This window comes from Cryptomeria japonica, chromosome 7 (genome assembly GCF_030272615.1).
Source record: "Cryptomeria japonica chromosome 7, Sugi_1.0, whole genome shotgun sequence".
Classification (NCBI taxonomy): Eukaryota; Viridiplantae; Streptophyta; class Pinopsida; order Cupressales; family Cupressaceae; genus Cryptomeria; species Cryptomeria japonica.
The window spans coordinates 729,409,154-729,434,038 of NC_081411.1; the positions used below are offsets into that span (position 1 = coordinate 729,409,154).

The window sequence follows — 24,885 nt, forward strand, 5'->3', positions numbered from 1 at the left end:
TCTCACCTTGATTCTTCAAAGGCTGACATTTTTATACTCCAAGAAAAGAAGTTATCACAGGAAATGTATCACAAAACAGTGGCTAAATGGACACAATTTGGATCTGCCCACATGCAAGGTGTTGGGGTCTCGGGAGGATTACTTACATTATGAAATCCTAAAAAAGTTCAAGTTCACTTATTAGATCAAGATCGTAATTGGCAAATGTTGAAAGTTGTATGTTGTGACATGACCTTTACGGTATTTAATGTTTATGGCCCCATCCCCACTCAGGAAAAGAAAGACCTATGGGACAAACTGACTCTTTTACTCCAACAAGAAGAAGCACAGAATTTTATCATTGGAGGATACTTAATGCAATCTTGTCTCATAAGGAGAAACAAGGAGGAATCTGCCCACCCCCATGATCTATGCAGGATTTTCTATGTTTCACCATAGAAAACAACTTATTGGATGTGATCCCCAATAATGGTCTCTTCACTTGGACTGACAAAAGATCAGGCTTCCTTCAGATTACAGAGAGACTCGATAGGTTTTTCATTCCCTTTGAATGGCGCCTTAATCAGGTCAGTTATTATTTAGACTTTCTTCCTATTTTTGAATCAGACCACTTCCCAAACCAAATTGTCCTTGAATGGAAAAAACAAAACCCCATGTCGTGTTTTGGTTCCTCCTTCAAGTTTGAGCGTATGTGGTTTAGACATCCATATTTTCAGGCTTTATCAAGACAATGGTGGGTATCTGCCCCTGCATGTAGTGGAACAAAGATGTTCCAATTTTTTAAGAAACTTCAGTTTATTAAGGTCTAGGCTAAGGAATGGAATAGAAAGATCTTTAAGAATGTTTTTTCTCAAAAAAAAATCATTGCTCAGCAACTGGAAGAAGTTAACCAAAACATAATTTCCAAGGGATTGGATTAGCTCTTGCATTCTATACAGAAGGGTCTTCAAAGTGAGTGGGAAGAAGCCTGTAAGAGAGAAGAAGAATACTGGAGACAAAAATCAAGAGAGCTTTGGCTATAGCAAGGAGATAAGAACACAAAATTATTTCATGCTTCCACAAAACAAAGAAAAGCATCTAATGTTATATTCTTAATCAAGCATGTGGACATAGAGGTATTGATTAAAAATCTAGCAGACATTCAAGATGAAGGAGTAAAGTTTTTCAAGAATCTATTAGCCCCCTTACCTTCTAATTTAGATCCTTTTTGGAAGGATAATGTTGAGCTTCTACTACAATCTATCCCACCTCTGATCTCCGGCCAGGATAACAGAGTCCTCCTGGCCCTCCTGGCCCCCTTCACTCTAGAGGAAGTCCACAAAGTGGTATTCTCCCTTTCCCCAGATAAAGCCCCAGGTCTAGGTGGGTTCACCGCCCTCTTTTTTCAAAAGTGTTGGGATGTGATTGGTTTTGACCTCTTAGCGGTATTGGAAGAATCCAGGAAAAGGAGAGCAATGCTAAAAAAATTTAATGCAACAAATATTGTTCTCATCCCAAAAACCCCTTCTCCATCAACATTCGCAGAGTTTAGACCTATTTCTCTTTGTAACACAATCTATAAGATTGTAACTAAGGCCATTTACCTTAGAATGCATTACCTTATACCTAAGATCATCTCTCAAGAACAAGGGGATTTTGTCCCAGGCATGGAGACTATGGAAGGAGCCCTAGTAGCACATGAGGTTTTACACTCTATCCATGAAAACCAACAAGCAAATTTTGTTGTCAAACTTGATATGATGAAAGCATACGACTAGGTTAAGTGGGATTTTCTTTTTAAAGTATTATCAAAATTCGGCTTCTCAGACAAATGGTGCAAATGGATCAAAACTTGTGTATCAGGTGTGCATTTTTCTATTCTAATAAATGGACATCCCTCAGGGTTTTTTCAGGGTACACAGGGAATAAGACAAGGCGACCCTTTATCACCTTTTCTCTTCATTCTCATGGCAGATGCCTTGAGCAGATAAATCAATTTTCAATCTTCAAAAGGGATTTGGCTTGGTGTCACTCTTCCAGATACTTTAATAACAGTAACTCACTCTCTTTTTACTAATGATACATTGTTATTTGGTAAGTCTTCTCTAAAAGAAGCCAGTCTCATCAAGCAAATACTGGATATCTATCTTCTGCTTTGGGTCAGAAAATTAATGCTACCAAGTCTAAGATTTTCATTTTCAACACACCTTCAATCTTGTCACTAAGAATATGCAAGACTTTGGGCTTCTCAATGGACCAATTGCCATCTTCCTACCTTGCCATCCCCTTTTTTATGGGAACAAACAAACCTTCTTATTGGTTTGTTGTCATTGGTAGAATCAAGGCACGAATTTCAGCTTGGAAAGTAAGGTGGCTCTCACTATCGGGTAGAATCCTTCTTATCAAGTCAATGTTAACATCAATACCGAACTATTACATGTCTGTTCTCAAAGCTCCCTCATCCGTCATTCAACAATTGCACAAACTCGTTAGAGATTTTCTATGGAATAGTAATATGACAAATGAAAGGAAAATCCCCTTAGCCTCTCTGGAAAATATGTCATGCCAAAAATCACAAGGGGGAGTGGGACTTCACAATCTGAAGCATCGCAACAAGGATTTTGGAGGGAAACTGATTTGGAAAATGTACACTAATCTTGTTTCCAAATGGTGCCAGATTATGCAAGCTAAATATTTGGACAACACTCAATCATCAAGAGTGTTGACAATTCTAGACCCTCCAAAGGGGTCTGCTATTTGGAATTTTATGATGGACTCAAGAAATCTTATATCTAAGTATGTTTCATGAGAAATCAATAATGGTCTCAGTGCTAACTTCTGGACAGACTCATGGTGTGGGCATCCTCCTATTGCTCAATTGGATAACATGGAAGACATTATGAATATAGCTATAGCTCATTGGGGTACAAAATTGAGTGACTATATGTCTATTGTAGAAATATTTTCAGGGAAAATAATCTGGAAAGATCCCACTCTTCTCCCAATATCCATCCAGCAATCTTCCTCATTGGCAACTATTTTATTGAATAGGACAGTTCTCATGTCTAACAGAGATGATGTGTTATTTTGGGCAGCTTCAAAATCAAGGCAATATTCAATTAAAGAAGGTTACAATGCCTTACAATAGGGTTGCAGTAGTAAGGTAAGTAGTCGGGCGTACTCTTTCTGTTAGAATGACATTGTTCTACCAAAAGCAGGTTGTTTTGCGTGGTTAACGTTGAACAAAATAATCCTAACAGCAGATAGACTAGTAAAACTAGGCATTACACAAGCTTTTAATTGTGTATTTTGTGACTTAAAGGAAGAATCAGTTGATCATTTATTTTTTTACACTGCACCTTTGCCTCCCAATGTTGGTTCTTCATCATGAATAAACTCCAAGTTATGTTGCCCTTTCCGAAATCACTGTGGGATATGTTTAACTCTTGGCCTCTTTTATTTTTTACATCAACCCTCTTGGGCATTTGGAAATGTGCTCCTACTCACATTATTTGGGCCATTTGGTGGGAGAGGAACAAAAGAATTTTCAGAAAAAATATCCTCTCCTCTGGATCAAGTTTTGATCAAATTGGAAAATTCGACTGCAGAAATCATAAATTCTTCTCTCACTAATTCCAATGACATCCAATCATTTACCTGGTGGGATAAGGTAATTGCAAAATCATGGAACGGTATCATTTTTCTAATAGGAACTCCCCCGAACTAGTCCTCAGCTCATGTGAGAGATAGGTCGTCCATAAAATGGGTACCCCTAGCACCTAATTTCTTTAAGATCAACTTCGACGACTCTTCCCGTGGCAACCCAGGGAAGTCGGGAATTAGATTTTGCATTCGAGATAAATTTGGCAAAATGTGTGCTTTCCAAGCTTCACCCATCCCTCCGGGTACAAATAACTTGGTGGAGGCAAATGCCTTACTAGCTGGTCTGGTGTTAGCAAGGAAGTGTGGCTTCTCCAATATACGCATAGAAGGGGATTCATTAGTTATTATCAATTCAATTACCTCGAAAAGATCTAAGACCTGGCATTTATCTTATGTTTTAAAGCACACCTTGGATCTTCTCGACACCTTTTCGGACTACATTGTCAGCCACACATTAAGAGAGGGCAACTCCATTGCTGACATGTTAGCAAATATGGGTTGCAATGGCATTTCAGTTGAGTCGGTTGCAATTCCCACTAAACTGTCTTCTTTTCCCAAATTGCTTGAATCGCTACAAAAGGAAAGTACAACACTCTAATCACAAATTACTTCCTAATAAATACTCGCATGCAAGCATTTCACTAGTGCCTGTGAATAAGAAGGTTGATAGGACACTAGAATTTATCCTTTTAAATGCATTTTGTAGATGGTATGAATGAAATTTTAGTGCAGAGTACTCTGGGATTTTCATAACGTCACTTCACACAGGGCAAAACAGGCTTAGGCCTCTCACACATCCTCTTGACTATATTATAGTCATAATTAATGCAAGAATCGCAAACATGATCCTAAAATCCGATCATTTATTGCACTCTGAGATGGTAATTTTTGTTTATAAATGGAACCGGCCTATTTTTATATACACAGTTCTCAGCGGAATTTTTGAAATCTTTTTAAATTTTTTAAGTATCTCAGTGCTCTGCAATATGGAGAATGACTCTTGCGTAGGGTGCAGGCAAATACATTGGGAGTATATGCCACGGAACGACCGGGTTTCAGTGCAAATTTCAGAACCTTCGGCGACTTTTCATGGACACATCAATGACAGGGACCTCGACCAACTTTTTCTTCTGCACAATCCACAATTGAGAAGAGATGTCAAAGACTTCATCGGTGAGGAGATTTTATCCCCTCAAGCCAAAATGATTCTTTATCCCTATCAACTTCTCAGTTCCTTTATGTCAAATGCTCTAGATCTCTTGCAATCTATTCCTCTGCTTGAACTAGTGTTCTTTAAGTTGGTAAGACGAGATGTGCTTGCACGGGCCTCGTTCCATGGAGCCCTAGTAAAATATAATCTATGGTAGGGGTTAGCTCTCCTTGGGGGCCTCTTTCCACGTCACTTTATTCAATCCAGTCATGCTTACATGGTACTTTATGACCGAATAAAACATGCCATCGAACGACAAAACTTCCGCCATGTGAAGAACGACTTGCATCAATTCGACAGACAATTGGACGACCACATTGTGCACAGAGTCAAAATTAAAGTTGGGGCTCTCATGGTGATCCTGGAAATAGAAAACGTTGATCCCTGTTTGCCAATTTCGCAACCTGTGGAAAGGGGACGGGCTACAGATAGGGTGCCTGTCACGACCTGACTTAGACCCTAGTTAGATTTACTTTACTATGCCAGATACTTATATTGTTTACATTTTGCACGTAATTATTTGATTAGCTTTTTAATGATGTTAGATGGTATTTTGTGGTTTAATGACATTAATGATGGTCAGTTATTTTATAATATCGTTATTTAATGATGATGAATTATTATTTTCAATTATGATCATTAATGATATTAATGCTTTAGCTAGATTTTAAACTTGATAATATGAATAATGCATTTTATTATCGTGATCTGATGACCTTTTGTTGAGTTGGAGTAAGTTGCAGGTTAATCGTCGAAGGCAGACATATGACCGAGGAGGGGTTTTTCTAGCTCGCCAGTAGCAACCTAAGTATTGGAACCTTGTGCAAAGTACCCAATTAGATAAGCAATTAGTAAATTAAATTAGGGAGTTTAATATAAAATGATAAAATAAAATTATTAAAATAAAAATAAAATAATAATAAGGATAAATTATTAAATATACAAGTATTTAATATTGCAATCAAGCTAGAAATTAATTATAATATAATTATTTAAAAGTGAGTAATTAAAAAATATAAGTTATTTGATAATTAAATTACAAAATAAATTAAAGCTATTTAAAGAGATAACATCTTGTAAATGATTAGAGGACTAATTTTAGAAAAAAAGGGATTAATTCAAGGAATTTATTAAAATATTAATTAATAAAATAATTTAAATATATATGTATAATCAAGATTATAAATTATATTTTCGACATGCAAGATACAATGCATGAGTAAATAGTAAGATACTAAATTTAGGAAAAATTATGACGACATGCAAGGCATGATGAAAACTAAATAATTAAATTAGTAGATTATTTTCTTTAAAACTAAATCTTGAAAATCATGCTAACAAATTTGTGATTTAATTTAAGAATTATTTTGTGAGTTCTAATCATGCATTTAATAATTAAAAATTTAGTTTTATTTTTAGAAGTTAATCATGCAATCAGTTAAATTTTATTTTTAGAAATTTAATATTTATAAATGTAAGGATAAATCTCTTATTTGATCATTCCAATTCTTTTTGAGCTTCTTGATTCATGTGATTGCTATGAAGTCGACAAGGTAGATTGAAGAGATTGTCTGAAATTTGGGAAACGCCTGTGATTCTTCTTTCTCACAGCCAGGTTCATTTATTTTACATATTTTATTTGAGTCTTAATTTGATCTTTTCCTTTAAAAATTGTGCCTTTTGTCATAATTTCTGATTAAAAATTTAAGTACAGGGAATAAATTTGTTATAGGTAGGTTTTTAATCTCTTATTTACCACAAGACTTCTATCTATGAAATCAAATGACTGGTATTGTTTTTTTTGCTGAGAGTAATTGGATATTGGCTAGATTTAATGCTAGTTTGTTTGATGTGTCAATTATGTTATCAACGCCTTCTTCTTGATGTATCTTAAAACTTAGAAACTGGGTTTTAAGAAAATTTACTAGGTTTTTGTGTTTCCAATATTTTTAGTTACTGTGAAAATTTCAGAGAAATTGGGATCTGGGTTTTTAAGAAAAGACTGAAACATTATGACTTTATTTGGAAAGTCTTGATAGCGGTAAATTCTAACTTCAAGATTGATTTAGGAATTTTTAAGAAAACAATAAAAGCAATAAAAATATTTAATAAATATATATTAGGAATTGATTTTAAATATTATATTAACTTAAATAGAGATTCTTAATTTAGAATTATTGAAAATATTAAAATTTAATTTTGATTTGAGGAAATTATATTATAAAGGGAAAATTTATAAAAGTTTATAAAGAAAACATATAATAATATTATTCTGACATTAATCCACGAAGGGTTAATTATTTTTCTGTCTGTGAGGGATGATTATGGAATGAGAGTGCTTGTTTATGGGTTAACCAGGGAAGGGTGATTTTCTTCACCTCCCCAATAGGGTAATGATGGCCATCATATTTATTTATTTATTTATCTCCCTGCCATAACACATGTAGTTAGTTCAACCAGGATGGGTTGTTAGTTCTACGTGATTGCACAAGATTCTTTTACTACTAGTTGGTACCGACTTGCTAGGATACTTTGTCATGAGGGACGGGAGCTTATCAAGAGCACCGGGAAGCTTATGCTTCATTTGGTTGGGCGGATAAAATGCCTGGGTCATGTGTCTGTCATCTGGTTTGCGAGAGGAGGTTATCCAGGTCAAACGGAGGCGACACATCCAGAGATAGAGAAAGTCAGAGATTTCAGATAAAATTTTATGTAATAATCATATGATGTATATTTTTATCTTAGTGAAAAGACCAAGATGGTCACATGAAAAGTTATGTAAAGACCTATAAAGTCACATCATGTAAAGCAACAAGAAGTCGCCATGCAATGTAACTAACAAAGAAAAGAAGAGAAAAAGCTACTAACATACTAAACCACTAACATGCATGATTTACTTTCTTAGATTAGTTTTCATTTACGCATGCATGCATGGTCATATTTAATTATCTGATAGATTATTTAATTATAAGTTTTTGCATGTTAATTTAATTTGTAATAATTTCATGCATACGATTTATGCTACACATGCACATACATAACTCGACATCTTAACTAATTATGGTTTGCATTCTATTCGGTCCTCATGCGTAATTTTAGTTTGTTATTTTCGCATGCACATTTAATTTCTACATGTTATTTATGAGTTGCATGGTTGTTCAGTTACTTATCTATTACTTGCATGTTGATAATCATTGCTTTTGCATGCACAATAATGGTTAATTTAATTTTTAATTAAAACAATGAGTTTAAGTTTGGTTTAACTAGGGTTAGGACAAGTGGGTCCTTACATTTTGGTATCAGAGCTCTAGGTTCCACACTAGGGCCTTTAGTTTAATATTCTAAGATGTGATAGTTGATCGCAAGATATTCTAGTCTCGGTGCATTTACACGTATGTACTTATCAATTGAGTTAATAGTTGGACCAACTAGACTATTTCACAATCTTATACATAAATATTAAATTTTATCAAAACAGTAAGATAATATTATTATTATTATTAATATATAGTTACATATATAATTACTTTATTAAGTTTCTAGTATATATATAACCAAAAGCTTATAGAGAATTAGAAACGAAAATATACATAAAGTGTACTTCTAAAAAATTAAGAAAGAGATTATTTAAAAAAAAAAAAAAAAACTTATTTTTTTTATAAGTGTAGTTAAGCATAAATAGATGCTTTTTAGGTATAGAAAAAGGTAAATTAGTACTTTATATATGTGATTGATGATCACCCTTGATGATCATGTGTAACACCTGAATGCATAACATAATCATGGATAATGTTTGTATTAAGTGATGCATTAGATAACACCTTGTATGAAATAAGATGATTAGATTATTTTTGTATATATGCAAGGGAGAGCATGACCCCTTTTTAGTTCCACATTAGTGCTTGATTAAACACTTTTGTAATCAGCAAATAAATCACCTAGATTATTATTAATGCTTTGTGATTATCTCATAGCATTCCTAAATAAACATCTTCTTTAGAAAGAAATTGTATAGTCATTGAGTAACAACACATTCTCTACTTAGCCTTACTATAATCTTTTATAGTAATAATATGAAATACCCTACTAAATTTTATTAGTGGTTAAGAGACATGGGTCTTTGCTTAAATTTCAAAATGAAGTATTGGTACCTTAGTATTGATTCTTAAAAAAAAAAAAAAAAGCATAGAAGCCTTAGGTTCTCAATTTTTTAATCATCCAGGAGCATGATATTGCTAATCTCGTTATGAAAATCAATATATATTGTGCATGTTATCTTTAAAGAGTAGAGGGAATTATTTTTGAAACTACTAGAAATCATATCAGAGTAATGGAATTACTAAGTATAAGAAATGCTAGATATTATTTTCTTTCACATACATTCCTTGACTATTTGATATGGAAATAAATTTGTATTGATTAGTAGATATGTGTGACTTTAAGTAATCATGCATATTTTGCATGAAATTGTAAAGGATAGTAAATAAAAATTGACAGGTGTATCAAGGTTAAGTGTGCATGATTGTATGATTCTTATATAGAATGCACTACGGCTATTCAAATGATGTGATTACCTCTAAATCCTAGAATGATTAATAGACGTATGAACAATACAACTTAATTGTTGGTCATGTTCTCTAACACACCTTGGACGCAAGGTGTTGTGTAGCTTTTACTCCCTCAATGTGACTAGAATTAGCCACACAGTTTATGTGAAATTGGTTATTATGCTTGAAGCTTATTTTATTATTGATTGATAATTTTGAATTATTGTAAGGACTAGTTGTAAATTTTTAGAAACTAGTCACCAAAGATTTATTCCTTATTCTTCTCGTGATTCTTTAACATGCTTTTTGATTTTGCTTTTTTATGATTTAATGATGGAATTTTGTTACTTTCCATTTGATATTTCTTTTACTTTCTTATGGTGACTATATTTGTGTTTATTTTACTAGTCCTCTGATGTGATTTTGATATCATGTTCAAATGTTTATAGGTAGGTTGTTTAAGGGAGTAAATATTGGAGAATGTGCCAAATTTGAATGAGTATTGAACCTTGGTTAGTATAAGGGATGATACCCTGTAATGGACTTGAATGTCCTTCCATACTTCGTGTTTAATGGTTGTTTATCAATATCTTATATGGAGTAATATAAACTATAAAGCATAAGAGTTGGACTAAAGGGTGAAATAAATCCAAGATGGACCTTGTGCACTAGAAGACTGAATTATTAAATATTGCTCTATTCGCTAGGTACGTGAGGTATCTCATTGAAATATTTTCAAAATTAGAAAAAAAATAGTAAGTATTTAAAAAGATACATAAGGTATCTTTCTAAGATTAAATGGTTAACAAATTTCATTGCTAAATTATTTTTCTCCTTGGGATATTTATTACCTTAGGACAATATGGAGAGTCAATTTCTCATATTCGTGAATTATGGTTGTGATGTTCCTACTTTACATAAGTAATAAATATAAAATTCCTTCTCATAAGATATTTTGTCCTGGTGTATTCAATTACGATATGTTGATCATGTATTGGAACATTAGCTAAAGGAAAACATTCTCTTTGAGTCAAAGTAATTAAGGTCATGTATCATGACCTATTTGGTGAATTTGTTATGAGAAACATTATAACTAATATCATGTATTATACCTTATACTTTTTGCAATTAAGAGAGATTATATGTAGACATGGTAGAGTTTTCCCTCATATAACTTCTTGTGTAATGAAGTGAGTACATAGTTTCACTTGAATTATCATATTGAATTTATTTAAATTCTAGAATTTTAGAATTAAGAGGATTGAAATTAAGCCTTGTAAGGAATCCTGATATAGCTTGGCTTGTTGGATATGACCACCTATATAAATGACATAGAACAAAGTAAGTGGACATCCTTGTTTTGTGTAAATGATAAACTTTGAGATATATTGGAAATTTAATATGGAATGTGATGGGATAGGTCACATGATAATAAAATGTGACGGGATGGGCGTAATGCCTAGGTCACCTAAGGCAGTCATGAAGATGAAATCATTAAAAAAAATAAAATGAAGGCATAGTTTGATTGAAACTTGTTAATAATTAGCTCTTAACTAATGTTTTTTATGCGTAGGCAATCATAGCCTTAGACTATCATTTTGTGATCACTATGTGAAAGGCTTGTGATCATCTTCTAACCTATAAAGTTAACATAATATTTTCAATCAGTTTGGGCATAACCTCCTATAGATAGAAAATATGAAGTTGCTTAAATTATAAATAAGTATAAATTGATTAATGAAATCTAATTGGATGAAGGATGATATAGTTATGAGTTTAAGAGTGATATATGATACTCGTTCTGTTATTATTATACATATCTATCTTAAAACATTAGTGTATAGATGATTATTGGTTGCACATTGTGACCTTACTAGAGAGATGTATTTTTCATGTGTATTATGACATCGGGACGATATCTCTTCTTGGTGGGGAAGGATGTCACGACCTAACTTAGACCCTAGTTAGATTTACTTTACTATGCCAGATACTTATATTGTTTACATTTTGCACGTAATTATTTGATTAGCTTTTTAATGATGTTAGATGGTATTTTGTGGTTTAATGACATTAATGATGGTCAGTTATTTTATAATATCGTTATTTAATGATGATGAATTATTATTTTCAATTATGATCATTAATGATATTAATGCTTTAGCTAGATTTTAAACTTGATAATATGAATAATGCATTTTATTATCGTGATCTGATGACCTTTTGTTGAGTTGGAGTAAGTTGCAGGTTAATCGTCGAAGGCAAACATATGACCGAGGAGGGGTTTTTCTAGCTCGCCAGTAGCAACCTAAGTATTGGAACCTTGTGCAAAGTACCCAATTAGATAAGCAATTAGTAAATTAAATTAGGGAGTTTAATATAAAATGATAAAATAAAATTATTAAAATAAAAATAAAATAATAATAATAATAAGAAGTCGCCATACAATGTAACTAACAAAGAAAAGACGAGAAAAAGCTACTAACATGCTAAACCACTAACATGCATGATTTACTTTCTTAGATTAGTTACATTGCATGGCGACTTCTTGTTGCTTTACATGATGTGACCTTATAGGTCTTTACATAACTTTTCATGTGACCATCCTGGTCTTTTCACTAAGATAAAAATATACATCATATGATTATTACATAAAATTTTATCTGAAATCTCTGACTTTCTCTATCTCCGAATGTGTCGCCTCCGTTTGACCTGGATAACCTCCTCTCGCAAACCAGATGACAGACATATGACCCAAGCATTTTATCCGCCCAACCAAATGAAGCATAAGCTTCCCGGTGCTCTTGATAAGCTCCCATCCCTCATGACGGAGTATCCTAGCAAGTCGGTACCAACTAGTAGTAAAAGAATCATGTGCAATCACGTAGAACTAACAACCCATCCTGGTTGAACTAACTACATGTGTTATGGCAGGGAGATAAATAAATAAATAAATATGATGGCTATCATTACCCTATTGGGGAGGTGAAGAAAATCACCCTTCCCTGGTTAACCCATAAACAAGCACTCTCATTCCATAATCATCCCTCATAGACAGAAAAATAATTAACCCTCTGCGGATTAATGTCAAAATAATATTATTATATGTTTTCTTTATAAACTTTTATAAATTTTCCCTTTATAATATAATTTCCTCAAATCAAAATTAAATTTTAATATTTTCAATAATTCTAAATTAAGAATCTCTATTTAAGTTAATATAATATTTAAAATCAATTTCTAATATATATTTATTAAATATTTTTATTGCTTTTATTGTTTTCTTAAAAATTCCTAAATCAATCTTGAAGTTAGAATTTACGACTATCAAGACTTTCCAAATACAGTCATAATGTTTCAGTCTTTTCTTAAAAACCCAGATCCCAATTTCTCTAAAATTTTCACAGTAACTAAAAATATTGGAAACACAAAAACCCAGTAAATTTCCTTAAAACCCAGTTTCTACATTTTAAGAAACATCAAGAAGAAGGCGTTGATAACACAATTGACACATCAAACAAACTAGCATTAATTCTAGCCAATATCCAATTACTCTCAGCAAAAAAAACAATACCAGTCATTTGATTTCATAGATAGAAGTCTTGTGGTAAATAAGAGATTAAAAACCTACCTATAACAAATTTATTCCCTGTACTTAAATTTTTAATCAGAAATTATGACAAAAGGCACAATTTTTAAAGGAAAAGATCAAATTAAGACTCAAATAAAATATGTAAAATAAATGAACTTGGCTGTGAGAAAGAAGAATCACAGGCGTTTCCCAAATTTCAGACAATCTCTTCAATCTACCTTGTCGACTTCATAGCAATCACATGAATCAAGAAGCTCAAAAAGAATTGGAATGATCAAATAAGAGATTTATCCTTATATTTATAAATATTAAATTTCTAAAAATAAAATTTAACTGATTGCATGATTAACTTCTAAAAATAAAACTAAATTTTTAATTATTAAATGCATGATTAGAACTCACAAAATAATTCTTAAATTAAATCACAAATTTGTTAGCATGATTTTCAAGATTTAGTTTTAAAGAAAATAATCTACTAATTTAATTATTTAGTTTTCATCATGCCTTGCATGTCGTCATAATTTTTCCTAAATTTAGTATCTTACTATTTACTCATGCATTGTATCTTGCATGTCAAAAATATAATTTATAATCTTGATTATACATATATATTTAAATTATTTTATTAATTAATATTTTAATAAATTCCTTGAATTAATCCCTTTTTTTCTAAAATTAGTCCTTTAATCATTTACAAGATGTTATCTCTTTAAATAGCTTTAATTTATTTTGTAATTTAATTATCAAATAACTTATATTTTTTAATTACTCACTTTTAAATAATTATATTATAATTAATTTCTAGCTTGATTGCAATATTAAATACTTGTATATTTAATAATTTATCCTTATTATTATTTTATTTTTATTTTAATAATTTTATTTTATCATTTTATATTAAACTCCCTAATTTAATTTACTAATTGCTTATCTAATTGGGTACTTTGCACAAGGTTCCAATACTTAGGTTGCCACTGGCGAGCTAGAAAAACCCCTCCTCGGTCATATGTCTGCCTTCGACGATTAACCTGCAACTTACTCCAACTCAACAAAAGGTCATCAGATCACGATAATAAAATGCATTATTCATATTATCAAGTTTAAAATCTAGCTAAAGCATTAATATCATTAATGATCATAATTGAAAATAATAATTCATCATCATTAAATAACGATATTATAAAATAACTGACCATCATTAATGTCATTACACCACAAAATACCATCTAACATCATTAAAAAGCTACTCAAATAATTACGTGCAAAATGTAAACAATATAAGTATCTGGCATAGTAAAGTAAATCTAACTAGGGTCTAAGTCAAGTCGTGACAGTGCCAGACCTTAATGCACCAGTCCAGGATGAAGCCATGGGATGGACTACCTCCTTTTTGCCCGCCTTCGATGCCCCTATAATTCAGTCCCAGGAGGACGTCATCATGGACGAGTAAAATCTGATGGCAACCGGTATGACCAAATTTTTTTTGTCTCCCTCTTGTTTACCGGTGTTGGTTTATGAGTTATTTCCACTAATATATCAGAACCGGTAGCGAAGCCATCTTCTTGGCCTATCGGCTAGCACCGATAATGGAGGCTTTTCTTTTATGAACCAGTCACGAGGTCAACATACCGGTATCAAAGTTCTGGTACAACACAACCAGAAACTGGTCATGGCAGTTTTTCAGTGTTCCGACAACCAGATTTATGCTTCCCAGTCTTCATGATAACCGGTTGTGGGGGTCGGTTTTTTAAGGGTTCAACCGGTCTCGTCCCGACGTGCTACTCTAAATTTGGCCTCCAAGAGGCTCTTTCTATGGGCAGGTCCTATCTATCTCTTCGGATCTTCGAGGGGCTTCTTCTCATAGCCTCCTCTCCTCTTTTTCATTGTATCTGAGCAAGGATATAGGGTTTTCTTCCTGATTCTTTCCCTATTGAGCTCTTGAATCAATTTTCTTATTAATATATATATTAGTGGCTTGCCACTTTTGCCCAAAAAAAAAAAAATTAAACATAAAGTATATAATTTTTCTCAAAATATTTAATTATATGTATTTATTGGATGAACTAATTAAAAAATTACAATGAATGGATTGTATCCTACCTTGGCAGGAACTAATAAGTGCAAACATAAAATACTCAATAAATGATCTTAGTCATTCAAACAAAATTGTTGTATATTATTGATGAAGTAAAACATGCATATTTTCACAATAGTGCCAAAATTAATAATAATTGATTAACAAATTTGATATAATATAAATAATTGAAGTCAATAACATCACAAAATCTCTAATTTTAGTTAAATTTTGATTAAAAAAATACCTTTGTAATTTAAAACCATTGTAGTAAAAATTTATTAAAAAAAACTCAAATAAAACAAATATCCCTTAGATTTAACTATCACACTAATATAGCACCATTTTAAAGCTTCCAAATTTAATTGTTGTAGTTAATTAATGATAGAATTTTGTTACATAATTACTTTTTATAGACCATAAAAACTGAGTGGTCTTATGTACACCTTATGAGTTGACCATTAAGGCATCTATAAGTGTAATCTACCAAATTATGCTTACAAAACAATGCACAAAAACTAGAAGGTTCCAAATAATGAAACTAAAGTGTTAGCCAAAATCTACTTACATACAAAAGATAATTGATTAAGTAACTAAATTGGTAACAAATTGGGGTATCTCTAAGTCTCACTCAAAGTGTTTTCAATCATGTAAATCCTCTACTTTACTCGATACAAACTAGGCAAAAGATCAATGTCAAATAATTAAACTACTAAGAGATTGGCATATCTCTAAGTCTCACTCAAAGCATCTTCAAACATAAATTCTCTACTTTATTCTACAAACTAGACTTGTTGTAAGTTTCATCCATGCATACTAGGAAATCACATTCATGCTATAAATTAATACTTAACATAAAATTAATCGTGTATATTAAATTCAATTGTCTTCGTATGTCTCAATTTATATTCATATGTGCATGGTATTGAGGGAATAGATAGGTTCATAACCCTTATTATTGCCTAAAATATATAGATTTATGCATAATTTTTATTTAAAGTATATTTTCTTTAAACGGGACTATGAGTTATGTGTGTCTCAAAATATAATCTTTGAGCTTGAATACCATCTATGCATGATTTATCCTTATTGTTATTTATGCATTTATAAAAATAATATGAAATTTATCGATAGATAGGTAATATTTATGATGCAAATTCAAATAGTTACATTTAAGTTTCAATATTTAACACATTATTTATTCTCATATACACTAATGTCAGTAGTTAAGGAAAGAGTAGAGGCAACATGGTCACCTAAAAGTAAAGTGGGTTTGTCTAAAGTGGAATGATAGGAAATAACAAACTTTGTGAAGGAAAGTGGGTAGGATGAATGAAAACAAGGTGACACAAAGAATCATGAACTCGATAAAAAAATAAAAATATGAGGAGCAAATAAGAAAGAGGGATCAAACCATAATCAAATATAAAAATAGGATAAGGCATTCAAACAATTATATTTAAATTAGCTCTCAAAATAATTAAATCTAAAATTCCCTAATTTAGAAGAATAAAATAATAATGTTATTCCTTAATGATGTAAGAATGTATATCACTAAAATCTAGAGCAAAAGAATACCTACATGCAAATTATCTAGGCTCAACAAATAAATAAATAAATTAGTTAAAACTAATAGAGCTTAGACTAATCATCAACATTATAAAAATTAAACTAATTAATTAATTACATGAATAGATAGTTGTAACTATGATGTAGAAGGTTGTCTTTAAGTAGCATGAATACATTCACGTAGGGTTTGGAACTTTGTCTTTAATAATATATCTATAAATTTTACTACGTGCTATGAGAGATTAGGTTTGTTAGTGTGAAATTGATTTTTTATGGGCAAGGACCTAATTTGGTGCTTATAAATGACCCTTTTACCTATAAAATTATTTGGCAATTCATGCACCATTTAATTTTAGTAATCATAGCTTTCAAAAATATAAACATTTGAATGCATTGGGAATGTTTACAAGAAACTTTAGGGAGTCAATTATATTATGAGGTTCATGTTCTCCTTGATAAAACACTTGATGGATGCATTTTATGACTCTAATAAAAATGATCAAGGATAGAAAGAAAGCATGTAGCTGCCTATGATGAAACAATATTTGATTATGCATTATTCTTTCTATCCATCTTCACAAAAATGAAATTTGCGCTTCTCTTGAGTCTATGTTAATTATAAACATGGGAGTTAACAGTATCAGATATAACAACCAAGGACCCAAATCAACATGATGTGTACTAAGGGAGAGGACTTAGTAGTTGAATGCATTCCAATTGTTGTGATAGTAGTCGTCGATTTTTAAACCCATACTTGTTAATTGAATGTCCAATTTTTTTGACATTGCACCAATAGTCGTGACTTTAAAGTTGTTATTGCTATGATGACTACCCATAATTGAATGATGTGTATCATTAGTTGTAAAAAGAAACCAATTGTGATGCCACATCAGCTACGCAAATTTAGACTGAAGAGTTGAAGCAGATTGATCCGGTAGAGGTTGTTAACCTAGATATTGTTGTTGTCGATGAAGAGGTGCTGGTACCTAAAAATTAGAATATTCAAAAGACTCTGAGGTATGTAAGATTGAATCATTCTAAAAATCAGATTATTGGTGATAAAAATAAAGGCGTGATAGCTAGAAGAAGGCTAGTTGTTGAAGAGGTACGTTTGATTTCTAAAATTGAACCTAAAGATGTTGTTGAGGCTTGCAAAGATGAAAATTGGATTAAGGCTATGGAAGAATAATTGAATCAGATTGAAAAGAATAACACATGGGAACTTGTGCCTAGACCTAAAGACGAAGAATGTGATTGCTACTAAATGGGTACTCAGGAACAAATTGAATGAAGGCGACGAAGTTGTCAGAAATAAAGCAAGATTGGTATGCAAAGGATATTCACAAAAGGAAGGGATTGATTATGAGGAAACTTTTGCTCTGGTAGCTAGACTTGAAGTTGTTAGACTATTGCTTGCATATGCTACTTATAATGATTTCAAGGTATATCAGATGGATGTCAACTCAACCTTTTTGAATGGCGATCTTAAGGAAGAAGTCTACATTGAACAACCTAATGGATTTTCATTATCAGATGATGGAGACATGGTATGCAAACTGAAGAAAGCTCTTTGTGGATTGAAACAAGCCCCTAGAGCCCGACATGCTAGTTTGTCCATAAGTATTTGTTGTTCAATTAAGATTTAATAAAGGTGCTGCTGATAATAATCTATATTTCAAGATTAAGAATGATAACATCTTGATTGTTGAAGTTTTTGTTGATGAAATTATCTTTGGAGGAGATTTTAACTTGAGTATGAAGTTTGTCGGTGATATGTAGAAAGAATTTGGGATGTCTACGATAGGAGAAATTAATTTTTTCTTAGGTTTGCCGATTTCACATATCGGAAAAGGTAATTTAATATCTCAAACTTAATATGTGAAGAAATTATTGAAGAGGTTTGGGTTAGAAGATTCTAAACTGGTTGGAACTCCTATGGTGACTAGTTGCAAATTATCTAAAAATAATGAATCTCTGAAAGCTAATCAAACCTTGTATAGATCTATGGTTGGTGGACTGCTATACCTAACTCAGACTAGACCTGACATTATGCATGTTGTGTGCATGGCTTCTAGATATCAAGTTGATTCGAAAGAGAGTCATGTCATTATTGTAAAGAGGATATTCAAATACTTGAAAGGAATTGTGGATTATGGTTTGTGGTATCCAAGGAATGATGATTTTATATTATGTGCTTACACTGATGTCGATTGGGCTGGTGATGTTGATCACCAAAACAGTACCTTCGATGGTGCATTCTTTTTGGGTAAGAAATTGGTTTCATGGGCTAGTAAGAAACAAGATTCAATTTCCCTATCTACTGCTGAAGTTGAATACACTGCTACGGCTAGTAACTACACCCAGGTAGTTTGGATGAAGCAAATGTTGAAGGATATCAGAGTTATTTATGATGAGCCTATTATCATATACTATGATAATTCTAGTGCTATTAATATGTCAAATAACCTGGTGCAACATTCAAAGACTAAACATGTACCAATCAAGTATCATTTCTTGAGAGAAAAATTCAGTGAAGAGGAAGTGAAGCTAGAGTATGTGTCTATAAAGGAAAAATTTGTTGATATTTTCACTAAGACTTTACCTGTAGATACATTTGTTTATTCGAGAGACAAGTTAGGGGTATCCACCCCTCCTGATGGGAATTAGATGAATTGAGTTGCATCAATTCGGTGGACTTCACAGTCTTACGTTCTTGTCTAGATTGACGAGTTTATGCTTCTCCTCTGGTGGAGTAGTTTGTTTGTGGTTCTGTCGAGTTGGTTATATTCATAATTTGTTTCTTCTAAGGAGGAGAGTAAGTTTGGTTTTCTATTTTGAGAACCTTTGTCATTGATGTCAAAGGGGGAGAGAAAGCATGTGAAAAACTATCTTATCTCATGTTGATGAGCTTGATCTTGGGGGGAGTTAGTTTGTTGAAGATATTTTATTTCTTTGCATTAATTGTTTTTCACATCCATATGTTGCCATCAATGCCAAAGGGGGAGATTGTTGGACATTGCTGCTACTAAGATATGTTGTTGTCATTGACGTCAACATATTTATGCAATCTCATTGCTCCGATGGTTGCAGTTTAATTTACTGGGATCATGGTTCTATGTATGAAGTATTTCCTATATCATTATATCCTTCTGTATTGGTTTTGGTGATCTGGGAGTTTAATTGATCATATCAAATGATCTGGTTTGCAATTTAGTTTGTTTGATTAGTGCTTTGCAGAGTTTGATATTTCCTCCGATATATTCCAGTGTGATTAGATCTTGAGCTAAGATTTTGGGAGATTGTTTGGGGTGTTCTTGTGTATCTTCATTTCAGATAGTTCGTGATTCGGTGTTTCGCAAGTTATCTTTCCTCATGATAGTTGTTGTTGTTTGAGTGTTCTTGAGTTTCAAATGTTGATCGATGAAGATTTGCTACGTGGTGTTGGGGCAGTTGTTACATATTATTCTAACATTCTTGTTGGTGTTTCCTAATTGTGTCCTATTTGTTTTGATGATTTGCATTGATTGTTGTGTGTATTTTTGGTGATTTTCATGAACCAGTGATATTCTTCATGTTATGCAGTATTCTTGGTGGTGTAACGTGTTGCAATTGTTCTTGGCATGATTTTCAGTGGTTTTGCATGTTTAAGAATTTGGTTTAGGTCCATGTTATGTCATGTATATCATAATATTGGTCTGGTGGTCGATCTTTGTATCATGTGATGCAATTTTGTAATTATGAGTTGAGGGCTTAGCCAACCTTGTAGTCAAGGTTGAGGAATTGTATAAATAGGTGATAAATTCATGTAAATTGGTGATCGGTGGTGTGTCTGCATTATCAGAGAATGGTGTATGTGTGAACAAAGGAATTCATCTTTCGGTGTGGTGTATTGAGCAGAGATCGGTGTAGAGTAGAAAAATGTGCTTAACCAGAACTGTCATCAGGCATTAGCAGATGCTATTAATGCAGTTCATTCCTTTTAGATTGTAGTCTGAATCTTGTTGTAATTCAACGAGACTTCCTTGAGGGCTGTAGCCTTCCAGGTTATTATATTTTGAGCATTGAGCTCTAGGCAGTGTGCCTGAATGCATGTGCATTCCCCACTATAATTATCTTCACATACTACTGCAAAGTATCATCTTATTGTGGGTAGGTTCCCACCATGGTTTTCCCTTAACTGGGTTTTCCACATCAAAATCTTGGTGAAAACCGATTCACCCCCCCTCTCAGTTTTCCTTCATTGTTGTTGCCAATAGTCTTCTTGCAAGAGGTTAAGCTTAGTGGTGCCCATGTTGATTTTTCTCTATACAACGTTTGGAGAAGTGCTCTCTTTCTCCATACGTGACATATAGAAGGAAGGGGGTTGTTGTCATTGGTGTAGCTCCATGGATTAATAAGTTTATCATTGACAAAGGAGAGGATCCATCACATAATTATCCTCATTTTTAACAATGGGCAACTCGTTGGTTTTCTTTTTTAATATTCATGCCCCTAACATAGCTAAAGAAAGACGTGAACTGTGGGAATGGATGAATAATAATTTACCCCAAGCCGATTGGGTGATTGGTGGTGATTTTAACATGGTATAACATCACTTAGATCTAAGTTGGCATAACCGGGTTAGATTAAGTAATGAGGAACTTGATAAATGGCTTTTTTGTTGAAATTCATTGGGTGTGATAGATCCTATTCACAATTTTTTTTCTAACTATCACCATAATTGGTTCACTTGGAATAACTGTAGATTGGGTGTAGACAGAAAAATTAGTAGATTAGATAAGTTTCACATCTCTCCCAATTTGTAATCAATAACTCCTTACTTGAAACTTTCTTTCTGCATCATTCTATCATCCCTAACAGGGTTGCCCTCTATCACTCTTTTTGTATGTGTTATTTGCTGATGCTTTGGGGTAAATGCTACAAAAATATAACCAAATGAATTTGATCAAAGACATTCTTCACAATGCAATAGTTCTAAATTCACACTTTACTAATGATAGTTTGTTGTTCATTTAGAATTTAGAATATGAAATTAACAATGTGTTTCAAATTCATACAACTATATTTTAGGGTCAAAATTAGGTCATAATAAGATTGAATTCTTGATTATCAAGTCTGATCCAACACCTCATTGGATTCTTAGGGAATGAAAACTAATTAAACATGGACAAATCACATAGTTTTTAGGCATTTCTTTTGGCTTGGGAGTTAGTTCACATGATACGTGGAACTAGTTTTTAGCTGAGCTAAAAGATAAATCGTTTAATTGGGGAAAATAATTCTCTCATTTGCAGGAAATGTACAAGTGGTTAACATTTCTTGACTTCCCATGTTTATTTCTCATCATTTTAGATGCCTTCCAAAAAAGGCTACAAGGATCTAAACAAGATCATTCGACAATTTTTGTGGACAAACTGGGGAGGAAAAAAGGTTCCAAATTTGGATCTTGGTTATATTGTATTAAAACCAAAGCTAAAGGTGGACTGGGTCTATTAGATCTAAAAACTTAGGGAATTTGTTTAACATTTAAATGGACCGTGAGAGTAATCTCAGAAGAGGAGAAATGGAAAATCACGATTCGTCATTGCATTGAAAGCACAATCATGAACAATAAATGACAAGGAGTGGGGTGGTTCAATAAAATTCTACTTCCTCCTATCTTTTATTTCAAATCTTCATTTCCAATGCAATCTATTTGGAAGACATGACAACAAGGTTGCATATTTCTAAATTGGAAGAAAAACTCTTTACAACATGGCTTTAGTTTTAGGATTTCTTCCATATGGTGGTATAGGCTTGTATAATACTTCGGGCAACTACTTGTTGTCTTTCCTAGAGAAGCTCATCACCTCTTTAAAAGAGGTACAAAATAGTTTAGGGATATCTGGGAGTTTAAATCCCTTGATTGGGTTGACCGGTAAAACACAAAAGAGGTTTTTTGTTTAAATAATAAATGGAAGGGGTTTGTGATCTTTGTTAAATCATTGGTACCTATATAACTTCTTATAGAAATTCGTACTCCTCTCAAATGCAACTTTTTTAAATACTAGATATGATTAGACAAATACTAGTTCTTTTGTTTCCCCTTACAAAAAAACTATCTAAAATTGCTTCTGAATATGGTGGTAAATCCAAGGCTTAACACAAAATAGTGTAGTAAGTTCTACTTTGACATCATGCTACAATTTGCTTCACTATGTTTATAGCCAAAGAAAGATGCCCATCATCACAAGCAATTGGAAGAAATCAAGTACCAGTTTTTGCAACTTCATGATAACGATATTCACTGTGTAAGACATCTCCACAATATATTTAAGTTCAGATCGTAATAGTTTTTGATGTATTGTCAAATGTATTTAAGATCTTAAGGTTTTCATAATGGCTTCATTTGCCATGATCAAACTGATTATTATTGTTCATTAAAGGATTTTTGACAATGTTTTTATAGATTTCTGTTATGATGAAACTGTTTTGTTAATGATATTGCTGTTGATTGTAATAGTTCTAGTGTGAGCTTTTCATCTTGATTACTGATCTTTATATTACAATTCCATTTTAGACTACTATTGTTTTATGTAATTATCTTTCAACTTCTCTCAATATTTTAAAAAATAAAAAATCTCATGAATTAACCAAAGCCTATGCTATTATAACAATGTGTTGAATAAATAAAACTAGAAATAATTCTCCAACAATAAAATAAACCTAGTTTCTAATTTTTGATTTTTGATTTATTTTTAATTGATGAACGTTAAAAGAGTGGCCCCACCGCGGTCAATCCCGAGACTTACCAATAAAAGCAAACTACATCATTTTATTTCACATAAAGCAATCACAGCCGCGTTATAATTTGAAATACGAGTTTTTGTTCTCTGACAGACTCCCGCCAGTGCTACGGTACATTTTTCATTTTTCAAATCTAACCCTCCGCCGGCACACGCAGAGGGAGTCCGAACCAGTCTCTGAAAACAATTTACTAAATATCGAAAGATTTATTCTAAAGGGCAAATTATGCCCTATTTCGCAGGAGTAGGCCTAAGTGGCATTCATTACCAGGATGAGAGGAGCTAAGCAAGTGCCAACGTGGTGCGTGACTCCTTTAGAAGGGGAGACTGGAAAGTGGAAGCTCGTGAGAGGAGAGAATTTTGTGTCTAAAAATGGCGGCGCTATTCCAGATGAGGATCAGAACAGTATGCCTTCGCTCGCTGAATTAATCGCTAAAGGTATGCTAAAATTTTCAGCTCTTATTTATATTTAGCAATTTGTTTTACAACATTTTTAAGTTACGCCGAGTCTTTAGGGATCAGCTCTGCCAGATAATTAAAATCTGCAGAGAAAAACCTTTTCACCTTTGTTTATGTATGTATGTACGACAGAAGCTTGGGCAATTTACTTTCTCTGTCTTTCATTTCTTTACATTTATTTATTTTATTTGCTGCTATAAGGTTTTTTATGGTAGTCGAATCATATGGTTTAGGGGTTCCAGATAATTCAAAAGGTGCAAACCGAAAAAGTCATTTCAATGTTAATGAGTTGTATTTTTTTAAAAATCGCACGAAGATTGGCAGATTTTTTAGATTCAAAAAATTCTCAGGACTACTAATTAAGTTTTCCATATAATAGTCTTGATAGTTAGAGGACGCGGAATACAACAAGAATGTCAATAATAGTAAAATATCATCTCCGATATACTATGCCCCGGAGTCAAAAGAGTTTATACCAGTTATATCGTTATGCAGAAAAGAGGATAATTAAGTCACTCCAGTGTGTGTGTATCAAAAATCTTGCCTGCGGAGACCTCAAAGCATTTATTAGTTTAACTTTTGCATAAAAAATTGAAGTCTTATACCTTTTCTGATTTTTAATCTGTCCAACACGTTTACTCATAGTTTCTAGGTGTCACAAAGTTTTAGGGAGTGTAACTTCAACTCTCAAAAACATTTCTGTTGATATAGATATAATAGGTTTTTAAACATCTTTGAAGGAAACTGGATACTATGGACTTCCACAGAAAGCAATTGCCCCACAGGTGACCTCAAATTCTTCTGAGAGGCCACACCCAAAATTCCATTGTTTGAAGTTCCCTGCCAATGGACATGCTATAGAGTTTTGACGAAATTTTTCAAGAAAAATAGTTTCAGAGGGGAATCCAAACTGCAGTTTAAGTGATCCTGAGGCTTCTACTAGAAGCCTGCCTACAAATGGTAAAAGTGCAGAAAGAGGGATGGTGTGCCAGAAATATAGCAGTAAACGG

The 24,885-nt window shown here is 32.6% G+C and overlaps 1 protein-coding gene across 6 annotated transcripts in view; it reads left to right on the forward strand.

The window, feature by feature from the left end:
- The first annotated feature begins 23,473 nt into the window (after positions 1-23,473).
- LOC131047463 (protein BREAST CANCER SUSCEPTIBILITY 2 homolog B) overlaps positions 23,474-24,885 on the forward strand; it is a 130,676-nt gene continuing 129,264 nt past the window's right edge. For all 6 annotated transcript variants that reach the window (XM_057981359.2, XM_057981360.2, XM_057981363.2 and 3 more), the window contains exon 1: positions 23,474-23,854. In XM_057981359.2, coding sequence (XP_057837342.2) covers positions 23,689-23,854 — 166 coding nt within the window. In that variant the 5' untranslated portion in view covers positions 23,474-23,688. The remainder of the gene's footprint in view (positions 23,855-24,885) is intronic.